The sequence below is a fragment of the Meriones unguiculatus genome, chromosome 17, assembly GCF_030254825.1.
Source record: "Meriones unguiculatus strain TT.TT164.6M chromosome 17, Bangor_MerUng_6.1, whole genome shotgun sequence".
NCBI classification, from domain to species: Eukaryota; Metazoa; Chordata; class Mammalia; order Rodentia; family Muridae; genus Meriones; species Meriones unguiculatus.
The window spans coordinates 37331732-37358804 of NC_083364.1; the positions used below are offsets into that span (position 1 = coordinate 37331732).

Below are 27073 nucleotides of genomic sequence, written 5' to 3' on the forward strand. Positions count from 1 at the left end.
ATCCCTACATCTTTCATATCATACTATAAATATTTAAGGGAAAGTAACTAAGAGGCTTTCTTTCCATTCACATGGTGATTGCTCTTTTGTGTCTGTTCTGATGTTGTTTGAAGGCAGTTACTGGCCCTCTTTAAAGACAGGCAACCCTGGCTGGCCTGAAACTTTCCCCCTAGACCAGGCTGGCCTTGAACTCACAGATATCTGTCTGCCTCTTCTGCCTCCGACGTGTTCTCTTTGCATGTGGAATTTCAAACTCTAAAGGGAGGCAATTGTGATACGTACCCCTTGTTAAAATCGAAATCGGGAACACCAAAGATGGCAGGCCAAGCTAAATAGGAGAGAGGGAGTCCTTCCTCAATTACCTTCAGGCCTGCTTCTAATAGGAGCATGAAATTTGGGGGTCTGTGTCCACTATGTCCAGGTAAGGTGACGAGTGAGAGCCACGGAAGCTTGAAGATATGAGTGTAGGAGTTTCTAGAGGTGACCACTGAGAGAAGCCCAGAGTGGGAGTCCGCAGAGAAAGATGACAAGTCACAGACAGATGAGGAAAACACCAAAGTTAGAACTGCGGGTGGAGAGAACGAAATTCCTTGCAGTCAGGGGCGGGGGTGGGGCAGAGAAGATGACTCGGTGGGAAAGGGATCTGCCACCAAGCCTGACGACCTGAGTTCCATCCCTTGATCCCACATGGTGGAGGGTCAGGATCGACCCTCCATGCCCACATGAGCATGGCGGCACGCGCGCACACACAAAATAAGTAAGTTGTTGTTTTAAGACAAAAGGGCGAGTCGGAGGTAAGACAGTTACTCACACCTAGATTACGGAGTGCTTAAAGGGACAGTGGGCTCTGAACAGGAAATAGGTCAACCATGTCTGAGATACAAAGATTAACTGAGGGCACCCACCTCTGACCTTGCAGGGATTTCGAAAGAGAACTCAGGATTCCTGAGTTGTTCTGGACTTTGAGTCAAGGAAATCATCTTGAAGCCGAGCTCAGGTCCTCTATCTCTGAGGCTGGAAGCAGCCTGAGCTATATGACCAGATCCTGACCAGTTGCCTTCGCCTACATTGACGTAGATAATGACTGGACTTTGGACCTGAAAGACAGTTAAAACTCGGGGCGGCTGAGGAGAGGACTCATTTCCTCCTCAGACGATCTAGCAAGAGCAGCTAACATGAAAGCCTTCCTGCTTGTCTCTCTCAGCCTCCTTTTGGTGATCGAGGGTAAGAAAACGTTGTTCTTGTTGTAACTTGATTACTTGGCCAGCTTTGCAGTCTCAGAGAGAAACATCAGGCTTTCACCTGCCGCTTCTTACAGCTTAGCTACTGGTAGTCTCGATTGGGACCGTTCTGTGAGTGAAATTCCTTGCCCAGCTCAGCTCAGTGATGCTGGTCTTTTCATTTGTGACGGAAAAGACAACAGCAGCAAAAGACGTCTCTGGCTTACTTCGGGACAGGGCAGAGGACTTCGGCAGGGCAAAGGGTCGTCTGAAGTTGAATAACGATGATTTGCTATTTCAAGGGTCAGGTACCCTACTGTAGCAAGCTGGATTTGTTCCCGTGATCATCAGAGAGCCAGGCCCAGAACAGGGGAAATATCTCTGTTTTCACCAACACTTGAAATTGGAGATCATCTGCGCAAAAGAGCAGCTCCAGTGTGGGTTAGGCCTCATACCGGTGCTCCTCTTCTGGCCTGGGGAGAGAGTTATTCGGGTGTGAGCAGGTGAGGAATTCGCCCACAGGTCTGAGAGGACTCCAGATCCAGGAGCCAGATGCAGAAAGGAGTAAGGCTTCTGATGCAGTGAGAAGGGCAAGAGAAATTGAGTTCAGTCTGGAGAAGTATCTGTTCTGATTTGTTTTGCGGGGGGCAGGATCTCATGCTACCCAGGCTGATCTGAACTCTCTGCATAGCAGATGAACTTCTGAGCCAGCTGCCTTGGAGGGCTGGGTTAGAGGCATGAGCAAGACAGGAGTTTTTGAAAATTCTTACTACGCTTATTCACCTAGGGATGAGGACATTCTTATTTGCCTAGGGGTGCATACAAGTGGAGGTCAGAGGGCAACTCGCAGCAGTGGTTTCTCTCCTCCCAGGGGATGAGAGGGACTGAACTCAGCCTTGGCAGAAAGCTCCTGTCTTCACCTATTGAGCTGTATCTCTGGCCCAAGATTTGATTTTTTTTTTTCTTTTAAGAGCTGGTTTCAAGCTTGGGGGAGGTCAGGCCTCTCCAGATCTCCCCTGCCAACCCCAAGGGCCCCAGGTCTGATTTCCGGGAGTCACCATGAAGAAGGAATGCCTTCTGGTAGATGTAAGGGCTGAGAAGGGACTGCTTTTCTGGGAAGGCTTGGGGAAGTGGCTGGAGGTCGGAGGATCCGTAGTCGTGGATCTCAAGGTACCTTATAGGTGTGGAAAGGAGAATTGGGCTAGAGAATCCCCCCCCCCAGAAGGGGACAGGAACACAGTCCTTGCTTCAGTGCAAGGCAGGCAGGGGTCCAAATACTACGTGGTCAGTTACTCGCTGTGGTTTCTCCCTGCGTTTCAGCCCTGTACTGAAGCACTGCAGCCCACGGCAGGAAGCCCGTGTGTAGTCGGCAGATATGACACTTACTGTCATATCTGCCCCTGTGCCCAATATTTAAACATTCGTGTTTGCTCCTGTTTGTGTGAAAGTTACTTTAGCGACGTAGACTGGCTCTAAGACGTTCAGGGCACCCAGAAATGTATGCAAATGAAGGCAGCGCCTGCCCCTCCATCCACGCCCTGGCAGCCCATCCTCGCCTAGACTGCGGCGGACAGGTTTTCCTTCTTTCTTTCTTTTTTTTTTTAAAGTATGTTTTTCGTTCCTATGGCATCTTTAGGGTTTGTCCGGGGTGGGGGTGCAGCTGCCAGGTCAAGCATGAGTTCCAAGGACAGGAGGTAGATCTTGCACACCTTTTCACATCCTCCCCGTCAGAAGTGCTCACTGAACAAAGGAGCCGTGCTCAGCTGGCATCCGTGTCTCCTCAGAAGACACCATTAGTCAGTGTTCCACTCTCCCTGAGCCCTGGGGCGGCTCTTTCCCGTGGCCTCCAGCGGGACCAACATGTCTTACTGTTAAGGACTTCCGTCTGTCAGAAGCCTTTTATTATGGCCCTCGGCTAGCATTAAGCACCATGTGCCTTGGGTGGAGGGGTGGCCCTGGAGCGTTCTCCGGAAACGAGCCCATTCGGGGAACTTTTCTTTTTTTTTTTTTTCTCATTTAAGCCAACAGCTGGCACCCTCTGGGTGTTCTGTAGGCATAGGGCTGTTAGAACACAGCTCTCAGGTCTGAGGGATTTAAAGGATGGAAGCTGGAGCTAGCTGCAGGGATGTCTCCGTGGTTAAGAGGGTTTACAGCAGAGGACCTGGTCTCAGCTCCCACTCCCTCCAACCTCCCGGGACTCCTGTTCTAGGGCATCCAACAGTCTCTGTTTAACCTCTGCATGCTCATACATGCCTTTCCTGGCTCGTGGCCAAGCCGTAGTTAAGACAGTGGCATGGGCGAAGCACCTTGAGCCCATGTTGATGGTCTCTTCACGGGTGGACATTTATGCCTGTCTCCTAGGTCCCATCAGGCATAGGGTAGTGGTCCACACGAGGCTGTGACCAGCTAGAGACTATTTTCTTGTCCCTAGAAGGACAATTGCTTACGTCTTTGTCCCCCCCTGAGCCACTAGGAACCACTGTCCAAGGTGAGGGGCAGCCTGTGCCTGGAGGGGCTGAGAGGCCCCCGGGGGAGTCAGAGTGAATCTTCAGCATTCTGTACCACAGACCTCACGAACTGCTCTCTCCGTACAAAGGTTTTCTTTTAATGATTTGTACGATCTCTTGCCAGTATCAGAGTTCGTAGAGACAAAAGGCGGTCCAGGAAATGGGTCACTAAAAGTCAGTCTTCCAAGCTTCCTGAGGGTTCTAGGAGCGGTAAATGTAGCTATGATGTCTACTATGGTCTTTAGGACAAGGACCATTTATTTATCTTATTCTCTCAAAGCAGATGTGTATAGAACTGTTAGATGAGAAATGTGCCAGAGAAACAAAAAAAAAGACCCACCTTAGTCCTGCGCTCAGGAAGATTATGTGTTTGAGGCCAGATGGACTCTATAGCAAGACCTGTCTCAAACAAAACAAAACAAAAACAAAAACAAAAACATGAAAGAACTTTAATCAGCACTTAATTGTTTCCATGTAATTGTTCTTTTAACACCACCTTCTAAGGCCCCCTTCCATAATCTACCAACAGAGAAAACTGCCCAATGATGAAGAATGGGGTCTGTTGCCTCAAATGTAGAAAGCCACAAAGAATCCACTTCCTAGTGGTGACAGCGCCACCTCGTGGCACTTTTGCTTGTCTGCCTCTAAATTTCCTAGGAATTTGTTAAACAAAGATTGACAGTTTCCCAAGTACAGATAAAAATTTTGCTATTTCTTGGTACTCATCTTTTTAAAATTGAGATAGGGTCTCCTGTAGCTCAGGCTAGCCTTAAGCTTAACAGGTAGCAAAAGCTGTTTGAGCCTCTTGCCTCTGTCTCCAAAGTCCAGGCACCTATCTCAGCGTTTTTTGGCTTTTGTTTTCATTTTTTGAGACATGGCCTCATGTAGACCAGGCTGGCCCCCACAGGCATATACCACCACTCCTGACTTGACACTTCATAAATATTAGTACCACAACTTTACACTCAGTTCTTCCCAGGCATCATTAAGCTACATTAGGTGTCATCGTTTTCAATAATATTTTCCATTTTTGTCTGTTTAATTTTTATTTATTTTTTTTGTGTGTTTAGAAGTAGTCATGTGTTTCTGCTTTCTTTCTTTTTTTTTAAGATTTTTTTTATTATTTATACAACATTCTGCCTGTACACCAGATCTTACTATAGATAGTTCTGAGCCACCATGCGGTTACTGGGAATTGAACTCAGGACCTTTGGAAGAGCAGCAAGTGTTCTTGACCTCTGAGCCATCTCTCCAGCCCCCGTGTTTCTGCTTTCAACATAGTCCTATGTTGATTTTCATTTTCCCAGAAAACCCCAAGTTGAGTACTGACTAGAGCAGACAGTAATTGCCATTATTTATCCATTGCACTGTCCTCTGACATTTGGCTTCCTTGTTCCCTCAACCAAAATCACAACAGTCTCTCCCTCAGGTACTGACAATGTGACAACCACGTCTGCCAGCACTTCAACTGAGTTACCTGTGACAGCTCAGTCCAATGGTAATAGCGCATCTGCATCCTTGGGAACAGCTCCTGATGGACAGACGTCTGCCCAGACTCCTGCTGGATCCACGCAGCCTGCTTCTGCAGTAACGTCTCCAAATATCGATGCCAACTCCTCCGTGGATCCCAGCAGTACCAGTCCTCCAGAGGGGACAACTCAGCCTGACAATAATTCATCTGTGCCCTCAGAGACAACTCAGCCTCCTGACGGACAGGGGACTAACCAGCCTACCAATACATCCACACAGCCTCCTCTAGTAACGTCTCCAAATATCGATGCCAACTCCTCCGTGGATCCCAGCAGTACCAGTCCTCCAGAGGGGACAACTCAGCCTGACAATAATTCATCTGTGCCCTCAGAGACAACTCAGCCTCCTGACGGACAGGGGACTAACCAGCCTACCAATACATCCACACAGCCTCCTCTAGTAACGTCTCCAAATATCGATGCCAACTCCTCCGTGGATCCCAGCAGTACCAGTCCTCCAGAGGGGACAACTCAGCCTGACAATAATTCATCTGTGCCCTCAGAGACAACTCAGCCTCCTGACGGACAGGGGACTAACCAGCCTACCAATACATCCACACAGCCTCCTCTAGTAACGTCTCCAAATATCGATGCCAACTCCTCCGTGGATCCCAGCAGTACCAGTCCTCCAGAGGGGACAACTCAGCCTGACAATAATTCATCTGTGCCCTCAGAGACAACTCAGCCTCCTGACGGACAGGGGACTAACCAGCCTACCAATACATCCACACAGCCTCCTCTAGTAACGTCTCCAAATATCGATGCCAACTCCTCCGTGGATCCCAGCAGTACCAGTCCTCCAGGGGGTATAACTCAGCCCGACGGTAATTCATCTCTGCCCTCGGGGACAACTCAGCCTCCCAATGCCACAGAGCCACCCTCTCCAGGTAAGAGCTCCAGGTAGTGATGCCAACCCCTCCTTGGTTCCTAACCTGGCTGGTTCTCCCACGGGGCCGATTTGAGAATCTACCTCAGCAGGCATTTCCATAAGCACCCCTCTTTCACCAAACAGCCCAAGCGCCAGTACCACAGGTAAGAGTGGTCCCTAAAAGTCCCCTCACTGTGGTTTACAGCGATTGTGTCAGTGCGTTCTGGTGAGGAAGGGAAATGGCTAGAAAAACTCCCAAGTTCAGTCATGACGGAGGAGCCCCCAAGTGAGCGCTCTGCTGCATTCTTTCCCTTCCTGCCACTCAAGCTACTTGCCAGCTGTGGAGTGTGGTTTCCTAAGTTTAGTCTCTGTGAGAGCTAACCATGGGAGAGCTGGAGGTAGCTTCGGGTTCTCCAAAAAGACAAGGTTTGACTAAGCCCTGGCTTAAGGAAGGGATCAGCTCCACACTGGTTCTCCCTTCTGCCCAGGAATCATTCGAGATGGCGGCTGATCACAGGGCAGAAACTGAGCGCCCATGGGTTAGGAAGCCAAAGCATGGCTCTCCTCAAAAAGTTGTCGGCTGACCAGGGCCGAAACACAGGCATTTGTGTGTAACCGGCCATAAGCCAATAATTCTAAGCCACTTGGCTCACTTCTCCAAGCCTGATCTAGAATAAGCGTCAACAAAGCTTATCAATGAGAGACAAATAGCATCTATTTTAAGCTTTGTCGACAGTGTCTCTGTTGAAACTGTTCACTTCTGACATTTTTTAACACAAAAGCAGCCATGTCCGTGTATAAGTGAATGAACTTGGCTATATCCCAACAAAACTTTATTTGTAAAAACAAAATAAAAGGGTCGGCCAGTTACGGCTCACGACCCATAATTCACCAACTACTGGTCTAGAGGACTCTAGAGTCCAAACATACCTTGTCATTCTCAAGAATGAGGCCCAAAGAGAGTAAGTCTGCCTCTCTCTACAATTTCCATCACTTTCCAAATTTTCCTTGATAGATCTAAATATGTATATATATATGTATATAAGTATATATATATATGGATGGTTATAGAACTCAGCTTGTCTATGATGCTGTTTTCCCAGTCTTCTATGTATAGAAGGGCAGAGGGGAATGGTAGCTTCTCCAGGCCATTTCTGCTTCCTCCACAGCAGTCCTGTGAGGGGCTCATGCTGGCTGGCTTGAGGCAAATTGCTTCTCTCTTGGCTTCAGTAAACTCACTTAAGACCTCGTAATTAATGTCAGATGGGTGGTGGTGATGAATCCCTTTAATCCCAGCACTCGAGAGGCAGAGGCAGGTGGATCTCTGTGAGTTTGAGGCCAGTCTGGTCTACAGAGCAAGTTCCAAGACAGCCAGCGCCACACAGAGAAAACTTGTCTCAAAACAACAACAAAAGACTTTGTATCTAAGGTGTGGCAATCAAGTCCCTTCCAACTATAACATCCTGTGACTTAATCACCTCTCCAGCAACCACTGCTGAGTTAGTCCTTCATTGCTAGAAAGAAAGCATGTCCTGAGTGTCTAATCTGCTGTCTCCAGAGAGAAGGTGCATTCTGTTCCTCTGCTAGTGCTCTCCAGATCATCCTTGCTATGGAGCTGAAAATTTTTTTTTCTATTTAGTTTATTTAACATACCTGGTTTTGCTGGTAGGGTAGCACACAAGTGTAGCCCCAAGGCTTGGAAGGTCAGGAGGATCAAGTGTTCAAGTCTGTCCTCAGCTACATAACAAATTTGAGGTCAGCCTGAGCTATATGAGACCCTCCCTGAAAGTTTTTAAGATTAATTTATTTATTATTTATACAGCGTCCTGCCTGCATGTACACCTGTGCACCAGAAGAGGGCACCAGATCTCACTGTAGAGGGTTGCGAACCACCTTGTGGTTGCTGGGAACTGAACTCAGGACCTTAGGAAGAACAGCCAATGCTCTTAATCTCTGGGCCATCTTTCCAGCCTCTGAAAAGTTTTTAAAAAGGGACAGCGAGATGGCTCAACTGGCTAAGTGCCAGAGTTTCATCCCCAGGACCTACACATAAGTACCTATTTGTTACACACTAAGTAAATGTAAGAATTTTTTTTTTAATGAAAAAAAAAATCCCAATAAAACAAAAACACGATTATGTCAGTAAAGCTCAAGCAGGACAAAAGTGTACGGAGTTAAAACTAACATCCTTTCCCCCTAAACCTCATGGCCCTTGGAGAACCCCAGAAGCAACCTCTGCTGCCAGTTCCTTGTGCTTCCAGAGACAACCTAAGCAAATGCAGGAAGTACATTTGCTTTCTCGTCACGGTGTATACACACTGCGCCTTAAAAATCAGCTTTTTGAATGGGGCGTGGTGGAGGTGAGGCTATAGCTCGATGGTAGACACTTGCCTCGCGTGCATGAGGCCTGGGTTCAATCTTCAGTCCTGTAGAAGGAAGGAAGGGAGGCCGACCGAGATCACCATTTGCTCACCTGGTAGAACATCCCTCCTCCAGTCTCACCAGTTCTTTGGAAAGAGGGCCTGAGCCAGGTGTACCTGGCCGGGGAATCCAGGTGAGGGTGCAGGAGCTATTATAACATTGCTTTATTTGGAGTCCTCCCCTGCAGAACCTCGCAGCCCATCCTTGCTGCTGTCCTTAGCTTCCGGGTTGCCCAGGCCATTCTACCTTGATGCACCTGATTTCGTGGGAAGCTAAGCAAGGCTGGACTTGGAGAGGAGGAAATTCGCTGGGTTAATCTGCATTTTTCTCTCCTGTCCCGCTCTATCAATATAAATTGATAACTACTGGTTGGTAATGATAGCTCTGTAAGGCGATTGCCACGCTATTCTGTAAAAAGATGCTTTATTTTAAAAGGTTTTGGGGAGCCCTACTTCTTGATAGAGAGGTAGAAAACAGGCACTGATGTCCTTGAGACCCGAAGAGATCTAAAGATCCTCAACTCTTTAGAATTAGGAAGCCACCTTTCTTTCTCAAGCAGGGCTCCCAAAAAGCAAAGCAAATTGGTAGCAATCTCTAACCTTTCACCATCAGCAAGCACTCAGCCTCAAAACTGCAGCATTGGTCTTCCCCGGAGATGGAAGCAAACAGACTGTTTCCAGCCCTTCTAAAGATGTATTATGTACTCACACAAAAAAATGATATGGAGGCCAGGTTGTGGTGGTGCACACCCTTGATCCCAGCACTAGGGGCTAGAGGCAGGCAGATCCCCGTGAGTTAAAGGTCAGCTTGTTATACATAGCAAGCTCCAGGACAGCCAGAGCCACCCAGTGAAACCTTGTCTCAAAAGAAAACCAAGTGTATCCAGAGGGAGGGCATGAAGAACTGACACAGGTCACTAGGAATTCTTTGCCGAGTTCTGTGGATTTGTAACGTCTTCCTTCTCTATCTAATATCCCCTAGATCTTTGCAAGCCTGACTCTTGTGGAGGAAAAGCTTCGTGTGTTAATCTGTATTCCATCTTTATCTGCTTGTGTTCGGAAGGCTGGTACTACAATTCTTCATCATCACTGTGTGAGAGAGGTAAGTCATGAGGGATAACCATGGCAGAGCCCTTCATCTCATAGCTGAAGTGGGCTTTACAGGAATCTCAAAATGATAGTAAAGGGGGCAGATGACAGACCAAAGGCAAAGAAGCCGGGGGTGAGGGTGGGAAGAGTCTGCTTTTGACCCAGCCAATCCTGGGGAAGTAGGGATAGACTAAGGCAGATTTGCAAGCTAGGCTAAAGTTCTGGTGTGGGCTGAACCTTCCCTCCGCTGCTCCGGAATGTGCTAGCTACAACATGAGAGCAAATGCTGTCAGAGTCCCTGAAAACTGACTATACAATAAGACCTATCTGCAGTGTATAATTGCTACACTGGGGCACTGAGGCAGAAGAAGGCAGCAGGCTGGGAGCCTGCTCTGAGCTCTCAGAGCTCCAGAAATGGACTTTGAAAGCGCTTAAGTACAAGCCGGGTTAGGTCACCCAGTACCATGGATCCCAAAGCCTGCCTGTTTGAATCAGTGGTTCTCCCCCTGGGGGTCATCCAAGACCATCAGAAAACACAGATATTTACCTTACAATTCATAACGGCAGCAACATTCCAGTTATGAAGTAGCGACAAAAGTAATTTTATGGGTGGGGGTCACCGCAACATGAGGAACTGTATTAAAGGGTCGCAGCATCAGGAAGGGTGAAGACCACTGGTTTATCCGATACTTTTTTGTTCTACTTCATGATTAGGAAGTGATTTTTCTTGCTAAAGCAGGTCAGTTGTACAGGAAGTAGATGGACTAACAATAGTTAGAGATATGACCCCCAAAGTTTGTATTTTTAACACTACTAATCTGATTTCTCTGTATCTACTCTATGTAAATGATGCCCCCAAAGGTCCTTCCATTTTTAAGTAGTATGCACTAAGTTCAAGAATGAAAAAATAGGGCTGGAGAGATGGCTCAGAGGCTAAGAGCACTGTCTGCTCTTCCAGAGGTCCTGAGTTCAATTCCCAGCAACCACATGGTGGCTCACAACTATCTATAATAAGATCTGGTGCCCTCTTCTGTCATGCAGATGTACATGCAAATAGAGCACTCATATGTAAAATAAAGTAATAAATCTTTAAAAAAAAAAAAAGAGTGAAAAAATAAGCCAAGCGTGGTGGTGCAGTCCTATAGACCCAGCACTTAGGGAGGTAGAGGCTGCTGGGATCTTTGTAAGATCAGCCTGGTCTACAAAGTAAGTCCAGGACAGCCAAGGCTACACAGAGAAATCCTGTCTCGGAAACACACACACATACACACACACACACCCCAACAATGACAACAACAAAGTAAGCCAGACTTTAATTCCAGCACTTGGGCAACAGAGCAGGCAGTTCTCCATGAATCTGGGGTCAGCCTGGTCTACACATGGAGTTCCAAACCAGCCAGTGAGACCCTGCTTAAAGGAGGAGGGAAATGAAAAAGAAAAGACAGAAAAAAAGAAGAAGAAAAGTAATATGCTTTAAACACAACATTGAAATGGTGCTATTGACATTAAGTAGTTCAGAAATGACCTGCCTGATTTTCAGGAAAGACATTCCCTGGAGAGATCACCATGAAATTTGAAGCAGCCGACTTGCAAGATAAAACCTCTAAAAACTATCAAAAATTGCAAAACCATGTTGAAAACTTTGTAAGTGTTTTTCCATTTTTCCAATCTGTGAAGTAGCTTCCTACAGGGTGTGGGGCTGGTCATGTGGCCAGATGGCACAACTGTGTCTGTTGTTGACAAAGTGAAATGCAACCCTCCTGGTGGGCAGGTGGGTCCCCAGGGACTCTTGAGCTTCAGAGGGTTGCACACCTGAGACAGAGCACCAGCATAGGCCTGCCATGCCTCCGGAAAGCAGCCGTGGGGCGCTGATCCAGGCCTGCCTGTTAAAGAAGCTATTGGCGAGGTTTTAAATAGACAGGAGCTCTGATGAGTCTTAAGTCATGTTCAGCCGGGCGTGATGGCACACGCCTTTAATCTCAGCACTTGGGAACTTAGAGGGTGGATCTCTGAGTTCGAGAGTGCTGTTCTGGTCTACAGAGTGAGTTCCAGGACAGCCAGGGCTACACAGAAAACCTGTCGATCCCTACCACTGTCACCCAAAAAAAGGAGAGAGAGAGAGAGAGAGAGAGAGAGAACAAATGTGTTAGCAGCAAAGGAGTGGAGTGTGGAGAGCCATTCTAGAGCCTGGGAAACTTTTCATCCAGCCAGCCAGTGTTTAGATATCTGGGCTCAGCCAGGGTTGGGGGTACCATTCTTACAGTTTCAAAAAGGATTCTTGGTTTGTTTTGGCTCAGTTTTTTTTTTTTTTGAGACAGTTTTTCTCTGTGTAGTCCTGGCTGTCCTAAATTCGCTTTGTAGACCAGGCTGGCCCAAACTCATGGCGATCTGCCTGCCCCTGCCTCCCCCAGGGCTAGGATCAAAGGCATTCACACATTACTTTGTGTGAGTGTGTCACAGTGTTTGTGTCAGAGGACAACGTTCAGAAGTTGGCTTTCTTGACACCTTGCTGGGACATGGCCTCTTGTTTCTGCCACGCTTCGCATTCTAGGCTTGTTGGCCCTCCAACTTCTGGATAAGTCTTCTTTCTCTGTTTCCCATCTCATCATAAGAATGCTGGGAATACAGATTTGCATATCACATCCCTCTTTTTGTTATTTTTTTCAGGTTTTTTTTTTTTTTTTTTAGCTTTTGTTTTTAAAGATAGGGTTCAGTAACAGATGTGTGTGTGTGTGTGTGTGTGTGTGTGTGTATCAGATACATAGATACCTAAGTGTGTAACATGCAAAGGGTTCAATAGTAAAGTACTTGCCCAATATGTACGTAGCTCTTGGTAGAGTGCCTGCCTGACACTCACAAGGTCCTAGGTTCGATCTCCCGCAGTCTATCACCTGGGTATGGTGGTACATGCCTGTAATCCCTGCATTTCAGAGTCGGAGGCTGGAGAAGACTTAGAAGTTTAAGGTCATCCTTGGCTACATAGTAAGTTTGAGGCTAGCCTGGGCTACAAGAGGCCCTGTCTCAGGAAGGAAGGAGGGAAGGAAGGAAGGAAGGAAGGAAGGAAGGAAGGAAGGAAGGAGAGAAAGAGGGAGGGAGGGAAAGAGAGAGGGAGGAAGGAAAGAAAAAGGAAAGAAATGTTTAAACCTAGAATATAATTAAAGTTTTTTTCACCTTGTTGTTGTATCTGTTATCCTCCACAGTTTAAAAACATATTTAAGGATGATGATTTTGGACAGACTGTAATTCTTAAAGTGAGGTAAGTTTTCTCTGGACCAGTAATGTACTTTGGAGGCAGCCTATCTTTGCTTCACTTTTGCTCTTCTCTTGAGCTCCCCATGCCACGAGCCGTCTCGTGTTAAGTCACAAGTCCAGAAGAGATAGCCACAGGACTGAGGTTGGCAAAGTGCTTGCCCCACAAACGCAAGGAACTAAGTTTAGAGCCCCAGTTCCTAGGTGCAAAGCCTCGCTCAGTGACCTGTGTCTGGGATTGGAGAATGAAGACAGGATCCTGGGAGCTCACGGGCCAGCCAACCTAGCCAAACTGGTGAGCTGAGCTCCTGGTTCAGGGAAGGTGGACTAAGCCTACCTCTCCACCGACGGGTGGGCTTGCAGGTCTGTGTAGAGCCATGGTGTTGCAGGATGGGTTTGCTAATGTCATCAAGGATAGAGGCTACGTTAGGGGACAACAGGAGAATCTAGGAGACAGTGAGACAGTCATGCCAGGGCAAAAACAAGTACAACGATCCCAAATATAGGGAGACAAGTCAGTTAGCCGACAAGAACGTCATTGTTCAGATTGCTTACATCACTGGGTATATATACATCATGAGCCACCGTGATGCTGTGTGAAAGCTACAGGCTACAGCTCTTGCCTGCTGCTGGACCTCAGGCTCCTCAGCAGGTTTGGCATGGCGAAGGTCTACAAAAGCAAGTGGAGGCACTTGGAGAAAAATACACCATGGAGGGTACTGGTGGGCAGCCAAGGCTTTCACTAGCTCTCAGATGCCACTTCTAGAATGGCAACTGGTAATAAAGTTCTGGGGCCCAGAAAGGAGCCAGATGACCCCCTTGTCATGATCCAGGGAAGCATACAGGAAGTACATCATGGGACAGAACAGATTGTATGAGGGAAGAAGATGAAGATGCTTGTTAAAAAAAAACAGATCTCAGGCTGGTAAGATGGCTCAATGGGCAAGATGACTTTTGCCATCAAATTTGATGACCAGGGTTTGGTTTCCAGAATTATTCTGGAGAGTTGTCCTCTGCCCTCCATATGTGTCCTGTAGCACTCATGGACTCACACATCTGCGCACACACACATAAATATAATTTAAACTTTTTTTTTAAGTCCTCTCAGTATATAATGAACAATGTAACTTCAGACATGAAGGAGGATGTGATTAAGAAAGCTCTGACAGGTAGGGTGGCTCATGCTTTTAATCCCAGCGCTTGGGAGGCAGTGGCAGGCGAGTCTCTGTGAGTTCAAGCCAGCCTGGTTTATACAAGTGAGCTCCAGAATGGACAGGGCTACACAGAGAAACCCTGTCTTGGAAAAAAAAATTAATAAAGGGCGGGGGGATGAAGCTCATGCTTCTCTGTAACAGAATCCGGTCTATGAGAAAGAGCCCAAGAGAGAAGCTAGAAAGAACTGTGGGCTGGAGAGCTGGGTTACTGGTTAAAAGCACTATCTGTTCCCCCAAAGGACCCAGGTTTTATTCCCAGGGTACCTAACGCCCTCTTCTGGCCTCTGTGGGAACCACACAAGCAGTGCATAGACATGCATGCAGGAAAAACACCCACACACAATAAAGTAAAAATAAAACTTATGTTAAAGAAAATGTAGTGACCTCCTCCAAAAAAGAAATGTCATGACCCCCAAATGTCCCTTGCCCAGAAGCAAGACTGGGCAGCTCAAAAGAAGGCACGCTTCCTCAAAGCTTGGGAACTAAGCTAAAGTAGTTTTCTGTGATGATTTTTTTTCCCTCTTTTTTTGTCTCAAGCACAAAACACCTATTGACCAAACGACTAAAAAAATAATAATATTAAGGTGGAGAGCAACTGACACTTGATGTCAGTCTCTGGTCTCCCTGTGAATGCACACACAGAAGAAGAGGTGGCCAGCCAGAGTGCCGCACAGGGAACTGTGTGGCTCAGGGCTGCCCCTAATATCCTAGTGACTCTGGCCAGCGTGAGCAGGCTGTGCCTTGGAGGAGGAGGGCTATTGATGGTTGACCTTGTTCATATGGACCAGGCCACCAGATGGACTAGTTTGGCTAGATCTTTTGGTTGCAATTCATAGCTGGCTTGAGAACTCCAAGCACCTTCCGGTAGAATGTTGTTTTTTTTCATTATCGCTTTCTCTGAACACACATCAGATCGAAGCCACCCGGCTGAAAATTTGACACTGTATTACACCCGGACCTCCATATGTGGTCTATAGTTGTGGAGACAGGACAATGGGTCAAGACTAGACTGCAACAGATTTTGGCATCAAGGAGGTTCAAATACTATTTGTTGACTCTTCAGTCTGATTCATCCACTGACATCTTTATTTCATTTTTAGCCCCACCTCGTTTCGGTCAGCAAGATCTGCAATGACGGATAAGAGAAGCAATATCTTTGTATCATTCATAAATATGTTTGGAGAAAATACAAGTCAAAATGAAACCACTGTAACTGCTGCAATCGAAAAAGCAGCTAATGATAGCGATGACGTGTCAGGCTATACTAGTAAGTACTGAGCAGCTTCAAGTTTGCCTTAGAGACCTAACTTTCTGTTAATCTTTCAATTATATGTGAGAAAGGAGCAAGTCCAGGGATTGACTATTGTCTCCAAATCAACCCCCTCTCCTCTCTTTTTTTTTTTTTCTTTCAAAACATGGTTTCTCTGTGTAGCCCTGGCTGTCCTGAAACTCATTCCCTGGACCAGGCTAGCCTCGAACTCAGAGATCTGCCTGCCTCTGCGGCCTGAGTGCTGAGATTAAAGGCGTGTGCCACTGCTGCCCAGCTCCAAATTTTTCTTTTTAAAAAGATTTTATTTAGTTAATTGTTTAGTTTTTTTTTTTAACCACCTGTGCATCTCTGTATCACTCGGTGCAGTCTGGAAGTCAATTCAGGCGTTGTTCCCCCAGGAGCCATCTTCTACCTTGAGTCCGGGCCACCTCCCTAGTGCTGGGAATGAAACCTAGGACCTCCTGGATGCTGGTTAAGTGTCCCACTACGGGGCAACCTCCCAGGAGTCTGCCTTTCAACGGGCAGGCTCTCATCTCCCTCATCTCTGAGCTCACTGATTAGGTTAGGCTGGCTGGCCAGCGAACCCCGAGGAGCCCCTCTCTCCACCTCTCCAGAGCTAGAATTACAAGTGGGCACCGCCATGCCTGCCCCTTTCCTGTGGTCGCTTGGGACTGGACTCAGGCCCTCATGCTGGCATTATTGACTGAGCCATCTCCCCAACCCAACAGAAGTAAATAGGGTCATGTAGAGTTCCCCAACGTCCTTCCTCTTCCTTCGGGGCTTTACAAAGATCCTCCTCACTGTGTCGGGGCCTGGAGCATAGATGCTTTGAGACAAAGCTCTCCTGAGGGGCCTGCTGCTGCTATCCACTGATCTGTTTCCTCTGGGGCTCAGAATTTTGTCTAGAGTACTAGTTCGTTCGTATTGCCATTGCCGCTGTGACCTGGGCCTTGTGCTGTTTGGGGCGAGACAGGACTTAGCACACACATGAAGAAGTTGAGGGCCCTCATCGGCATGTGGGCACTGACCACAGGTGCTAAGGACATCAGCTAAGGACAACTTATACATTTCTCAGGATAGTCAGGGCTACACAGAGAAACCCTGTCTTGAAAAACCAAAACCAAAACAAAGAAACAAACAAAAAAAAGCCTTCAGAGCCTAACATTTAAATGCCACCGTATCTACAAACAAACAAAAGAATGAAGGCTGTGGGCAGTGTCATTTACATTAGCTCTCTCTGTTCTCACAGCAACCGTGCATGCAGGAATTATTAGCTTCATTTTCTAGGTGGCGGAAACTTGGACCCATCAAAAAAGTCAAATGACTGAATGCCTGGATAGACAGTGAGGGAGTGAAACGCTTTCACAAATTTTCTGTCTGGGTGTATGCAATGTGTTTTTTTGTTTGTTTGTTTGTTTGTTTGTTTGTTTGTTTGTTTTTTAACTTTGTGGTTTGGGTATTTATTCCTCTCACAGATATAAATGTGTGTGACTATCGTGGTTGTGTGGATAATGGCACTGATATTTGCCAAGATGCTTTACAATGCACGTGCAAACCTGGGCTGAAGAGGCTTCATTTACTGAGTCCTTTCTGTGTTTGTAAGTGTTCCAACTGCGCCCAAACTTCCCTCACAGCTCTCACTTTCCCTCCTCTGGTATTCAAAAAAGACAACCATGGCTGCTTGAGTCCCCACGTGTGTTCTGACTTTAGACTAGATCCTGGGCTGAGAGCTGGTGAGGTGCCCACGGTCACCTTCACCGAGGTACGTCCTTGTATTACTTAGAAAAACCAATGGACAAAACTGTAAGCTGTTACATACAATGGGGGTTGAAGAGGTTACCTCTGGGCTGGTGAGATGGCTCAACCAGCAAAGGCTCTTGCCGAGCAAGCCTGGCAACCTGAGTTTATCCCCCAAACCCAGGTTAAGGTGCAAGCAGAGAACTGACTTTGCCTGTAAGGCTGTCCTGTGATTTCCACACGTGTGCCCTGGCATGTGCTCTGTATCACACACCACACACAAACACAAAGAAACACACACGCGCACGCACACACACACACACACACACACACACACACACGCGCGCGCGTGCGTGAACACACACGAACACACACCAAGCTTTTTGATTGTTTCCGGAAATGACCTAGTAACCACTCTGTTTTAAAACTGCAGCTGTAAGCTGTGCTGAGCCCTGCAGCACAGAGGACCGGAAGCAATGCATAACAAATGATGACGGAACACGGGAGTGTGTGTGCATGGCGGGCTACCAGAAGGCTAACGGGAAGTGTGAAGAGTAAGAAATCCTTCCATCCTTACCTTGTCACAGCATAGCCAGGCTAGAGCTCGAAGCACACGTGCGCTTTCAGTATCAGGAAGCTGACAAGCTGGCGCTGGTTGTCGGGCACACAGCATCGCTGTGCCATCGCCATCCAAGAGTGTTTGAGCATCCTGTATCTAGAAACCACAGTAGGTAGGACCTCTCATACATAAGATAGAAACATGCTAGGTGTCTATTACGAAACGAGGAAACAAAACTGAATGAGTAATGTGCCCTTCCTGGCCCACAGGGTAGCAGTTGCCCCCTGAGAGGCTCCGTCTACTGCATGCCTTTTAGATTCAGCTTCTTCTGAGTTGCCAGGCAAAATGAAGATGACAGAAAGAGCAAGGAAGGACAGGATGAAAGGCAGACGGGAAGGGAGAAGTGGAAAGTGGGGTAGGAATTAAGGATGTTCTTTAATGTGGCCTCCTCTTGTGACTGTGTTCCAGGTGTCCATTTGGCTACAGCGGGGTGGATTGCAAAGACCGTGAGTACAGACACCCTAAATCAGGAGAACCTGACTGAGCTCTCAGGAGTCACTGGGAACACGGGGCCTCTGTGCAGTGGGTAGCAGCACCCACTTGCTGGAGGCCATTTTTTCTAGTTTCATTTCTGTTGCCAAGACAAACATCTTGGCCAAAAGCAGCGTCAGAGAGAAAGGCAGCCAGGCAGAGGTGGCTCACACCTTTAATCCCAGCACTTGGGAGGCAGAGGCAGGCGGATCTCTGTGACTTCCAGGACAGCCAGGGCTACACAGAGGAAACCCAACTTCTCCCTCCCCTGTCAAGAAAAGAGGGAGGTGGAGGAAGGGAGGAGAAAGAAAAAGAGGGAGAGAAGGAGGAAGGGAGGAAAGGGGAGGGGAGCTTTGTTTGGTTTATAATTCCAGGATACATTCTATTATTTTGGGAAAATCAAGGGAGGAGCTCAAACATTGCATCCACAGTCAAGAGCAAAAAGAAAATAAATACTTTGCTCCTTGCTCGCTGCCCTCTTGCTCCCAGCTGGCTTTCTTCTCTTACTGTTCAGGACCCCCTGCCTAGGGAATGGAGCTTCCCACAACGGGCTGGGTCTTCCTGTATCAATTACCAAGTCAAGACAACCCCCGGCCCACAGGCTCACCCAGTTTAGACAGTGCCTCATTTGAGACTCTCTTCCCAGGTTTGGTTAGGCCAAGGGGACAGTGAAAGCTAACCAGAGCACTGTTCCTGTCTTTCCCTTTTCAGCCTTCCAGCTGATCCTCACCATTGTAGGCACCGTTGCCGGAGCCCTCATCCTCATCTTGCTGATCGCGTTTATCGTCTCAGTGAGGTACGGGGCGGGGGAGGGGATCTGCAGATCATGCTGCATAAGCTGCTCTCCAAATGCTCCTAGACTCTCACGGGTGAGAAAGGAAAAAGCGAGGCCGCCCTCCCACCGCTGAACTCTTTTCTTATTTAAATAATCTTCTTTCTTTTTTAAAAGGATTTACTTTTATTAATGTGTATGTATGTATGTATGTACAAGTATATGTGAGTATAGGTGCCTGAGGAATCCAGAAATGGGTGTCATATCCCTAGAGTTGGGGCTATAGGCAGTTGTAAGCCAATCTGAGTGCTGGGACTTGAACTTGGGTCCTCTGTAAGAGCAGTATATGTTTTTAACCATTGAACATCACTCTAGCCCTTACTTAATCCTATCTTTTTAAGTGGTGCTACACATATATACATGGTTATACATCCTTTATGATTTATTTATTTATTTATTTTGTTCAAGTTAATATTTGTTTCATGCTAATCAGACCTGACAGTCAGTTGTCTACAGCAGAGGCAGGCAGATCCCTGTGAATTTGAGACCAGCCTGGTCTACATAGTGGTTACAGGACAGCTAGGGCTATGTAGAGAGACCCTGTCTCAAACAACAGAAAAACAACTTTCCATTAGCACCCTTGAACTCAAGTTATGCAGAGCTGTACACACCTGTAAACTCAGTACTTGGAAGGTGGAGGCAGGAGGATTAAGAGATTAGGGCTATCCTCAACTACGTAGCAAGTTTGAGGCCAGCCTTGACTATATGAGATCCTGCCTCACAAAAACAAAATCCAGGGCCAGGCTCAGTGAGAGATGGTTTGTTTGCATAGCCACCTGCATGAAGACCTGGATTTGCACTCTAGCATAGCATAAGCCAGGTGTGACGGTGGGTAGGGGTGGGGTGGGGGAGGCTGGAGGCTCAGAAGTTCCGGCTCATCCTTGGTTCATAAAGATTTTCAGGCCGGCCTCAGCCCTAAGACAGGCTCGAAACAAGCAAACATATACTTAATTCCACCAACGTTGTCGGGTATAACTTCCCACAAACCTAGGACCCCGCTGAACGGTCCCAAAGCAAGCTCTGCAGAAACCCTGGGGCTGCAGCTCTCCCAGGAGTTAGGCAGAGAATACTGTGACCCCTTTCCCATCTGCAAGCGGCAGTGGGGTTCACTTTGTGAAAAGCAGCTACTTTCCCCCCTAACCTTTAGCATTTAGCTCAGGCCTTCTCCCCCTATAACTGTAGAGAATGGACAGATACTCAGGTTTTTTTGTTTTGTTAGTTCGGTTGGTTTTCCCAGACAGGGTTTCTCTGTGTATAGCTCTGGCTGTCCTGGAACTCTCTCTCTGTAGACCAGGCTAACCTCGAACTCACAGAGATCCGCCTGCCTCTGCCTCCCCAGCGCTGGGATTAAAGGTGTGAGCCAGCCACACGGGTGAATCTTATTTTTGAATTGTATGCATTTGAGGGGTGTGGTATGATGTTTGATGTTAACTCTTCCCAGAGCAAAGCTTGGACCAGCCACACGGGCATCCAACTTTCTCACTTCTAGGAAGAGAAGCAGACCATTCCTGGTTTTGCAGCGAGCCCATGTCCTCTTTAATGATTGTCCTGGCCCTCCAGAGACCAGAGTTCCTACAGAATGGTGTGGCCTTCTGACAGCTTCGCCTCATGGCTCCCTTATCCTGTGGCAGAGCTGGGCTCTTAGCCCAGCCACAGAGTCAGGGTTCCTGGGAATATGGCATTCAGTTCCGCTTCCTTGATCAGTCCATAAGGAAGAGGAGCTTTTGCACAAGAATGTCAAAGGCAGGATCCCCAGAGTATCCCCAGCGTAAGCGAAGCTGGCTACCTAAGGCACCGGGCGAGTGACTTTCCCGATGTGACTGAAGCACAGGTGTGCTGGGAGTGGCCTGCGTCACAGAGAAAGCTGTCCTTACCCTCTTGATCTGGCTCATGGGCAGGAAGGCGTGTAGACTCATAACTACAGTAAGGCTGGACGACACCTCTGTGAGGACGAACGCTTAGATTTGGCTTAGAACTTCCCCACTGGAGGCCGTTGACGTGCCCAGCCAGACCTCGCATCTTGCCAAGCCCTATTTCCTTTTTTTCTCCATCGTGTATGCGTGTGTGGTTTGTGGCCATTTGCGTAAGCATGGATACCCTAGTGCGGGTACTGTGCATGCGTGAGACTAAGCCGGCCCAGGGTTAATCCCAGCACTCAGGAAGCAGAGGCAGTAGGTCTCCATGAATTCAAGGCCAGGCTGGTCTACACAGTGAGTTCCAGGACAGCCAACAGGACAAGGCGAGGCCTGTCTCACAAGACAAGACTTTCAAGAAACTTCGTTGCCATTCCTGGGTCCTAATTCTTTTTTTACTGATTATAGATCAACGAAGAAAAAGAAGGATGTGGAAGAGCAGAACTTGATCGAGGATGACTTCCACAATGTGCGCCTGCAGCAAACAGGCTTCAGCAACTTTGGAGCCGACAAGAGCATCTTTCCTAAAGTCCGGACGGGGATCCCAAGTCAGACCTCAAATCCCTACGCAAACCAGCGAAGTATGCCCCGCCCAGACTACTAGGTGAGTGACCTCTCTCTCCCAGACTTGGCAGAATGTAACGGGCAGGCAAAGGAAAACAGAAGTGCGGCTGGAGAGGTGGCTCATCGGTTAAGGGCACGTGTTGTTCTGGCAGAGGACCTGGGCTTGGTTCCCAGCGCCCACGTGGTGATACACAGCCATCCCCAACTCTAGTTTCCTCAGGATCCAATGATCTCTTTGAACTTTACATATATTCCAGGCAAGCATCTGGTACGCATATGCAAATGCAAGCAAGCAAAACACTCAAACGTATAAGAAAAATAATCTTAAAAAAAAAAATTAGCAGGGCTGGAGAGATGGCTCAGAGGTTAAGAGCTCTGGCTGCTCTTCCAGAGGTCCTGAGTTCAATTCCCAGTCAACTACTTGGTGGCGTACAACCATCTGGTACCCTCTTCTGCTGTGCAGGTGTACATGCAGACAGAACATTGCATACATAATAAATGAATCTTTTGAAAAAGAAATTAGCAAACAACCAAGAGGTCCCAGCCATTGCAACAGCTATCACTTGGTTCCTGACACTAACGGCCATCTACATGGTGTCAGCCTTATCCCGGAATTTCTCACGGCTTCTAGCTCCTCTTTTATAAAACAGAGTGGCTCAGTTTTAGCATCCTTGAGTGCCTCTAACTTATCCACTGGTGAGGTCGCTCATCCGGTAAAGGTACTTGCCTCTGAGCCTGATGGCCTGAGCTGAATCCCAGGACCCACATGCTAGAGCAAAAGAACCAACGCCCACGAATTGTTCCCTGGCCTCCATATGCACACTGTGGTATGTGTGCCCCCGCCTCTCAAGTGTGCAAATGTCATAAATAGACAAAATGGAAACTATCCTCCAGCCAGAGCCAATCGTAATAGCTCCTCAGGATATAAGAAGAGAACAAATGCATGGCCTGCCTGAGTTCCAGAACAGCCAGCCTCGAAAACTCAGCAACATGCTGTCTCAAAGGAGAAGAGAATGATTTGAGAGCTTGAAAGTGGGAGAGAGTAGATGAGGAGAACAATCAAGAACAAAATACAAGATGAAACTCGGTACTTTGCATTACTAAAATAGTAATTAAAAGGGGCCTCAGTAATATAGCTCGAGGCCCTATATATGAGTTATAATACCAAAAACAAAACAAAAAATTAAATTAAATATCCACTTCCATGACTATGCTGCTTGGGATGGCAGCACCCAGGCTGTAAAGGGTCTAAGTAAGGCACGGAGAGGATGATGGCTACAGGGTAAGTCCGTGGGAACCTTGTGAGCCGAATGCACAAAGCAGCTCTCTTCTTCCCCCACATCTCCGGGCAACAGTTTACTTCTGAATCCAGCACCGGGGCTGGAGAGATGGCTCAGCGGTTAAAAGCTCCGGCTCTTCTTCCAGAGGAGCCAGGTTTGATCCTCAGCACCCACATGGCAGCTCACAACTGTCTGAAACTCCAGTCCCAGGGCACCCAGTGCCCTTTTCTGGCTATCACAGGCATCAGGCACACACATGGTACAGAGACATACATACAGGCAACACTCACATATATAATAAAATTACATATATATTATATAGATGTGTATATGCATCATACTATATATATGTATTACACACACACACACACACACACATATATATATATATATATACACATATATTCTAGTGCCTTAGGCCATTCCTGCAAAAAAAAAAAAAAAAAAAAAAAAAGTCTATTCCAAAAAATAAGTTTGGCCAGAATTATTTTGTTTTTCTAGGAGGACCTCTGAAGACTAGTTGGCCTGAGGCTGATAAGAGGTGACTCTAGAGGAAAGAGGGACAAAAACCTGAGGTACAAAAAAGAAAGAAGAGAAAGGAAGGGGTAGGGAAGGGAAGAGAGAATAAAGATTTGTTAAAAAGAAAAAAAAATATCAAAGGGAGCTGAGCAGAGGGCTTAGTGAGTAAAGTACCTGTTGAGCAAGCAAGAGGACCTGAGTTCAACTCCCCAGCACCCCCTAAAAGCTTGATCTCCAGGCATACATTCCATGCAAGCACTTACACATTCACAGACATGTACATACACACAAATGAATCAAATTTAAAAGAGAAAGAAAAGGGTCTTGAGATGTAGCTTAAAAAAAAAAAAGAAAACCTCAAACATTGAAAATAACAAAAACCAAACCATACAAAAAACATGATATCATATGCCTTTAATACTAGCATTCAGGAAGCAGAGACAGGCAGAGCTCTGTAAGTTTCAGGCTAGCCCGGACTACCTGTGACTTCCAGGCTAGCCCAACTGGGGCCACATATCGGGACCCCAGCACATCAAAACAAAACCAAACAAATGTGATGGAAAATACCAGCAGACATGCCAGCATTCTGTGAAGCTGAAGCATGAGGACCACACATCTGAAGTTAGGTGTCTTAGTTATTTCAGCCATGACAAGACCCATGACCAAGACCACTGTAGAGGAGTTTACTGAGGCTTACTGAGTTCACTGAGTGCATGACCATTGCAGTGGAGAGCATGGCCGCAGTCAGGCAAACATGGCCGCAGTCAGGCAAGCATGGCTGCAGTCAGGCAAACATGGCACTGGAGCAATAGATGAGAGCTTCTATTCTTATCTGAGAGTAGGAGGCAGAGAGAACTGACTGAGAATGGTACGGGCTTCTGAAACCTCAAAGCCCACCTCCAGTGCTATGCCTCCTCCATCAGGGCCACAACCCCTAATCCTTCCCAAACAGTTCCACCAACAGGAACCAAGTATTTAAACACGTGTAAGTCAACAGGGGTCATCCTCATTCAAACCTCCACATTGGGGTGGGCCCTGTAGATTCCGTCTCAAAACAAATAAGCAAACACCCCAAAGATATAAGGAAGGATAGGGAGAAAGCTGGAGGCAAAAAGTGTTAAAAGACAGATCTCAATTTTCCCCTGTTGCTATTTAGAAATCTTCTCTAAGCCTTGTCTCTGTCTCTCTCTCCTCCTACACAGAATGATAAGACTTGGGAGTCCTCCCTAACCCAGCCCACACAAGCTGTGATCTTGAGTATTTAGAGAACAAGGAGAAATGGGCAGAGACAGAGGTCTGACCTCAGGGATCCTCTCCACCCTGTCTGCCAACCCCTCTGAGTATGAACCTGTGTGAAGATGCTGCTTGCTGAAGACACACCTATGAAATTAAATGTACAGCAACACTATGGGCCTTTGTAAGCGTTTTTTCTCCACTCTGTACAAAATGCTGTGATGGTGATTGGTGTGGGGCTTCCCTTTCCTGATGGGTCAACAGTTAGCATCTCCAGTCTAGAGGGAGCACCCTCTGGACAGTGCCACTCCTGAACAGACAGAGGCTTGTGATAGGCCCTCACCTCAAGAAGACAGGCAAGAGACACAAGCACCTCCTAGCTGGGACTAGATCTGCCCTCCATGCGGGACAGTCAAGTCCTTCAGACGTTAGTTCGTAGGAGAAGCAGGGAAAACATGAGCATAGGTAGTGGAGAGAGGCCAAGGAAGCCATGCTGGGGAAATGAAGGAGGAAGAAGGAAGCAGGTGGCATCTTCTCCCTTGATGTTATCCCTCCTCAGGCAGCAAATGGGCACTCTCAGGGGCTGCCCTCCCCAGGACACAGATCCTGGGAAGGTCCTGAAAGCAGGAGTCAGGGTGAAGGCCTGCGACATTGCAGGGCTTCGGTCTGGAGCGATGTCAAAGGTGTCCACTCTATGACGCTCCACTGGGCCTCAGCCATGTGGAAGCTTAGCAGTGTCCACCAACACGTGTGTATACACACACATACGGGATAATACAGCCACCTGTCTTTTCAAATGTTAATTGTGCCCTTGTGTCTGTCTGATGTCCGGTCCTCTCAAAAGGTATTTTTATTTGTTGTTGTTGTCATTATTATTATTATTTGTTCTTGACTGTTCATTGTGCAAGGCAATGATGAAATAAAACATATTTGATAGACAGTGTCCTTTCTTCTGGGAGTCTCATAGCAGTGAGTCTCATTTTGTTTCTGTTTTGAGACAGGGTCTCATGTATCCCAGGAAAGGGGGCCCCATCCATCTACACAGCCCTGGGGAAGCTGTCATCTCTGTGGGATGCAGGCTTTCCAGTGTAACTGGCTTCCCCTCCCCTCCCCCCAGCCAGCGTTTCTCTGTGGAGCCCTGGCTGTCCTGGAACTCACTTGGGAGACCACGCTGGCCTCAAACTCAGAGAGCTGCCTGCCTCTCCATCACTACCACACTGAGTGTGGCCTTGTGCACAACCCCTCACCAACTGCTCTGTTAAATAAACCTGATGAACTCATTGGTTGTCTCAGTGAACTTCGGTGGAATCACAGCTGTGTTTGTCCTTGGGACCTTAGGAGGGGAGGAATTTTAGCAACGGCACAACTCTGCCTGGCTTGCGAATTGGGACAGCAGACAGGACCAGGCATGCTACATTTTTTCAATTGTGTGTGTGTGTGTGAGAGAGAGAATATGGACAGGCAGACAGATGTGTACCACAACATACACATGGAGGTCGGAAGATGGTCAATTCTCTCCTTCCACTTTCACATGAATCCTAGGGATCAAACTCAGGCCACCAGGCTTGCTCAGTAAGCACTTTGCCTGGTCTCTCTTAAAATTCACTTGATTTATCCAGTGTTTTGGTAATGGACGGATTAACATGGGTGAAACCCAGACATTCAGATACCAGCACATTAGAAGGAAAAAAAAAATCATCTGAATAGGTCAGGAAACCATCCTTCCTCTGGCCAGGTAGGAGAACCACACCTTAAGCATTCTCCTGTGGAAGTACCGTTTCATTCCTGTCCCAGCTCATTCCTAGAGGCCGGGAAACTTTGTGGTCAGTAGATGGCGCTGTCTCCTATAACTTTCGGGGAAACTCCACTCTTTCAAAAAGGCTCATTTATTTCTAACTGCTGACTTCCTCTCTTCCTTGCTTGCTTGCTTTTTCATTTGTTGTTTGCTTGGGAACAGGGTCTCAGGTAGTTGGCCCTGAATCTGCCATACAGCCAAAGGATGATTGGCCCACCTGGCCTCCCCCTCCCAAGGGCTAGGGTTACAGGTTCTCATCACATCCAAGACTCATCATTAACTTTATTTTTTAAGTGTGTGTGTGTGTGTATGTGTGTGTCCATCCAATACCACAGCATGCAGCATGCAAGTGAAGGTCTGAGAATGTCATTGGTGAATCAGTTCTCTCCACTGTGAACTTCAGGTACTGAAGTCAGATTTTCACACCTTCAAGGCAGGTACTTTGGCACACTGAGCCATCTTCGGGTCCTTAGTCAGAATTTATGCAGTCGTGGGGAGCAAACCCAGGCCTTCACACATGCTAGGCACGCACGGTGCCAACTGAGCTATAGCCCCAGCCCACTGTGTAGTTGTTGTCTTTTGTTTCTAGACATGGTCTCGCTATGTAAACTGTGGTGTCCTGCAACTCATTGTGTAGCCCAGGCAGGCCTTGAGCCTGTGATAGTCCCACCTCAAAATCTATAGTTGTTGACACTTCAGGGGTGTGCCACTATGCCTGGCTTGGCTGCACTGTGTTGAGATATT

The 27073-nt window shown here is 47.4% G+C and overlaps 1 protein-coding gene and 1 long non-coding RNA gene across 5 annotated transcripts in view; one reads left to right on the forward strand and one right to left on the reverse strand.

The window, feature by feature from the left end:
* The first annotated feature begins 1102 nt into the window (after positions 1 to 1102).
* On the forward strand, positions 1103 to 25814 carry Muc13 (mucin 13, cell surface associated). Of its 2 annotated transcripts, none has more exons than XM_021640256.2 (12): positions 1103 to 1224; positions 5145 to 6143; positions 9527 to 9646; positions 11174 to 11277; positions 12834 to 12889; positions 15197 to 15363; positions 16842 to 16964; positions 17537 to 17657; positions 18131 to 18168; positions 18905 to 18989; positions 21347 to 21542; positions 24504 to 25814. In XM_021640256.2, the coding sequence occupies exons 1-11, from the start codon at positions 1176 to 1178 to the stop codon at positions 21540 to 21542; spliced, it is 2058 nt and encodes a 685-aa protein (XP_021495931.2). In that variant the 5' UTR covers positions 1103 to 1175; the 3' UTR covers positions 24504 to 25814. The 2 variants fall into 2 exon arrangements, with proteins under 2 accessions (XP_021495931.2, XP_021495932.2); XM_021640257.2 differs by having other exon boundaries at positions 1137 to 1224; positions 5157 to 6143.
* The window catches only part of LOC132648540 (uncharacterized), a 32222-nt gene continuing 6289 nt past the window's right edge, over positions 1141 to 27073 (reverse strand). For all 3 annotated transcript variants that reach the window (XR_009586965.1, XR_009586964.1, XR_009586963.1), the window contains 4 exons: positions 17681 to 17818; positions 5205 to 8550; positions 4068 to 4126; positions 1141 to 1693 (listed from right to left, as the gene is read on the reverse strand). This is a non-coding gene — a long non-coding RNA (uncharacterized LOC132648540). The remainder of the gene's footprint in view (positions 1694 to 4067; positions 4127 to 5204; positions 8551 to 17680; positions 17819 to 27073) is intronic.

Bases quoted from the DNA above. Each gene is read 5' to 3' on its own strand.
- Muc13 (XM_021640256.2), top strand. From the start codon at position 1,176: ATGAAAGCCTTCCTGCTTGTCTCTCTCAGCCTCCTTTTGGTGATCGAG. The intron at 12,890-15,196 runs GTAAGTTTTCTC...TTTCATTTTTAG, and splicing joins ACTGTAATTCTTAAAGTGAG to CCCCACCTCGTTTCGGTCAG. The intron at 17,658-18,130 runs GTAAGAAATCCT...ACTGTGTTCCAG, and splicing joins GCTAACGGGAAGTGTGAAGA to GTGTCCATTTGGCTACAGCG.